General features: G+C 60.3%; 1 protein-coding gene across 1 annotated transcript in view; it reads right to left on the bottom strand.

Moving 5' to 3' along the window:
- The window catches only part of ANK1 (ankyrin 1, erythrocytic), a gene marked incomplete at its 3' end in the record, with an annotated part of 52,361 nt that overhangs the window by 8,609 nt on the left and 40,546 nt on the right, over window positions 1-3,206 (bottom strand). The window contains exons 23-29 of the mRNA XM_009083156.1: window positions 2,882-2,905; window positions 1,915-2,017; window positions 1,548-1,626; window positions 1,165-1,262; window positions 855-1,079; window positions 324-478; window positions 6-180 (exon numbers count right to left, since the gene is read on the bottom strand). Of these exons, the coding sequence (XP_009081404.1) occupies window positions 6-180; window positions 324-478; window positions 855-1,079; window positions 1,165-1,262; window positions 1,548-1,626; window positions 1,915-2,017; window positions 2,882-2,905 (859 nt within the window). The remainder of the gene's footprint in view (window positions 1-5; window positions 181-323; window positions 479-854; window positions 1,080-1,164; window positions 1,263-1,547; window positions 1,627-1,914; window positions 2,018-2,881; window positions 2,906-3,206) is intronic.

The raw sequence follows: 3,206 nt of genomic DNA on the forward strand, positions 1-3,206 counted from the left end.
CAGTGTCTGGGAAGGTGGCCTGTACCATGGGCACCAGTGTGCTTTTCAAACACCCTCCCTCAGGGCCGATCATATCGCAGTCCTGGCAAATTCGGGACATGACCACAAAGTAGAGAGGGAAGTCGGTCGTGATGATGCGGCAGACCCTCTTCTTCTCCAGCTCCTCCAGGCTTTCCAGCTCTGCAAGGGCAGCACAGCCACCAGTGTTCACACCCCAAGCCCGTGGCTGTCACCCAACAACTCCTTCATGCTGTACCAACCATGCCACTCAGCCCCATCCCACCACCCCGGCCACTGCAGCCCTGCCTGCCCAGCACACTCACCCTCATCCATGCCATTGAGCAGCTGGTCCATGTAGCTCTCTTCATAGCGGTTGCGGTGCTCCTTCCAGACAGAGCCGTTCTCGCTGCGCAACACTACCAGCTCACGGTCTCCACGCCCGTATGAGGCAAAGTGTGGGATCTCCACAATGACAGGGCTGCAGACAGCAGAGGAAGGGCACTGGCACCACATGCTACTGCCAGGACATGCGGGCAGCAAGGTGGCCCTGGGCAGAGTGCCTGCCCATGCTGTGCAGCCACTGGGGGAAGAAGGTAGGACTGCTGACCCTGTCTCTGTGGGAAGCGGTGCTCTGTGCCCTGTGGGACCAGGTGGGTCAGGGCTTTTCCTGCCACTGCTTTCTTATGCTGGAATGACCCACCCCAGAAACAGGCTGCACCTGCCCAGAGATGGGATCTCTCCTCTGCCAGCCACTAAGGAGATGGGCCATCTTGACCCAGATGGTAGAGACTCCAGAGAAGCCCAGGTCCGTTCCCAGTCCTCGTGGGCAGCCTGATCTTCCCAGCTGTGCTCACCTGAGGAACTGGGCACCAGCAGGCCCCAGGGCAATGATCCGGCTGGCCAGACCCTCCTCCTCAGCCAGCGGTGGGGGCGCAGGCAGCTTCTGGGGCTTAACCAGGCGGCAGGTAATGCGGGTTGGTGCGGCACAGGCACGGGGTGGGATGACCACGCGCAGACCATGGTGCCGGCTGCCCCGCATGGAGCCGCCACGGGCATCCACCATGAAGCTCACCAGGAACCTGAAGTGGACAGAGACACGGGCAGGTGGGCACCTTGCAGCCAGCACGTGCACAGAGCAGGTACGTGCACAGGTTGGGCACTCACCCTGTGTGTACGGGGCTGGCCACCGGGCTGATGTTATCTGAGGTCTCAGTAGCTGGGCTGCTGGGGATCAGGGAGTCCTCATCAAACTCCTTGGAGGGCTGTGTAAAACAGAGAAGACTCCATGGGTAAAGAGTCCTATCTGGGGGTGTTGAGCCTGCCCACCCTTACACAGTCTCACAATCCTCCTTGGCCAGTCCTGTACCACCAGGTCAATGCCCACCACCCACCCCCTGCTTTGGATCTGTGATGATGGGGGAGCTGCTACCAGCGGGGAATGCCTGGGGGGACTGTGGCAGGCTGTGTCTCATGCTCACCTCCTGTGGGGACACCGAGGGTGCATGCAGCAGGCTGAGTTGCTCAGCTTCTGTCTCCACAGGTCCTACCTGCTCAGTCTCCTCCGCTCTGGTCACCACAGTTTCAGGTGGGACACAGGGGACCTGCAGGACAGCTGGAGACTCCACTCTGGCAGGAGAGAGCAATGACAGCCACTGAAGTGGCAGGCCTGGGCCTCTCAGCCCTCACCCATCCCCACAGAGTCCTGGGGCTGATGGACAAAGGCAAACTCAGCAGAAGCCCCATGTCCTGGTGCAATAGCAGCGCTGACCAATTTTGTCTGCCATGCTAGCTGGTGGGGGCTCAGTAATCTGGTCCTTTCCCAGAAGTGTCCTTGCCCTGTTGGCAGCCCAGCCCAGCACAAGGCTGGTCCTGTGCCCTGTAGCCACTTTCTTCCCTCTATACAGTGTCTCTTACGTGTGCTCCAGTGTCGTTGTGGTCATGAACTCCAGTATCTCCCTCTTGCCTTCCTGGTCTCTGGGATCAGGTGTCCTGGACTTCGGTGCAATCAGCTCCTCCTCTGAAATCGAGAGCTGGCTCAGCAAGCAGAGGTAGGTGGACAAGGGAAGGCAAACATCCAGCTCTTGCCCCCATCCCTCCTCCGGGCTGGATCCAGGTCCGTCCCTGCTTCCACTGCTGGCCACACACATTTGTCCCCTGGGTCTCAGCCAGACATGGGGAGGTTTGCTCTCTGCCAGACAGGGTCTGCCGGCAGGGCAAGGCCTGTGTGGCTGGCCAGTGGGACAGGAGCTGTTGGAGCCATCAGAAGCCTTACTGACCCCTTTCCCACAGCACCAAACACAGAGCAGAGCCTGCAGGGGACACCTTGCACTCGGATGCCTGGGACAGGGCTATAGGCAGGGCTGGGGGTGTGGGAGGCTGCCCTAATACTGCACCCCCACTAGTGCTCTGCCAGCACTGCCATTGACTCCTGCTAACGAGCTCACCAGGATTCCGTTCTTGCCAGTGCCCTGTGAGAGGATGCCCAGCACCTCCCAAAGCAGAGACAGAGCCCCAGAGATGGAGAGGAGACCACATCAGCACAAAGACCCTCTCAGGTTAATCCCTGCCCTGGCCAGGATGGCATGGGGCGGTTGTGGAGGGGCACCTGAGTTTGTCACAGAACCAGGCTCCTTTCCCTGCCAGGGGCAGGGCCTGGGGCCAACAAGGGCTTTAGGGTCCTCCTGAGTGGGAGGATACCCATTCATGCAGTCACACCACAGCAAGCAGCATGGACATGGATGGGCAGGGCAGGATGGCGGGCCCAGCACTGGAGAGCACCAGCCCAGCGGCAAGGCTCAGCAGATGTATATGGCGTGCGGATGGTTAGTGGCCATGGGGTGAAATGGGCCATTGAGCTGGGGCAGGGGGACACATTTCATACCCATTACTGTGACATGAGCAGTGCCTGCAAAGTAAGAAGAGGCAAAGGTGAGGTCTTGGTGCGAGGGTGCAGGAGCAGACCAGCTGCAGCTGGGCTGGGAACTGGTACCCCCCATCAGAGCAGGGCATAGTGGGGGCTCTGCATGCCCAAGGGCTCCCTGCACTCTGTTCCTGGAGCACGGGATCACAAAGAGGTCCATGCACATCCCTCCTACATAGTGCAGGGAAGCACCCAAGCCAGGAGGTGCCACCCCAGGAATCTGGTGGGTTCCCCTCATCCTCTCTGCATGACCACTGCAGGGCCCACACAGCTACCCCACCCTGGC

Source organism: Acanthisitta chloris, unplaced genomic scaffold (assembly GCF_000695815.1).
Source record: "Acanthisitta chloris isolate BGI_N310 unplaced genomic scaffold, ASM69581v1 scaffold35009, whole genome shotgun sequence".
Taxonomy (NCBI): Eukaryota; Metazoa; Chordata; class Aves; order Passeriformes; family Acanthisittidae; genus Acanthisitta; species Acanthisitta chloris.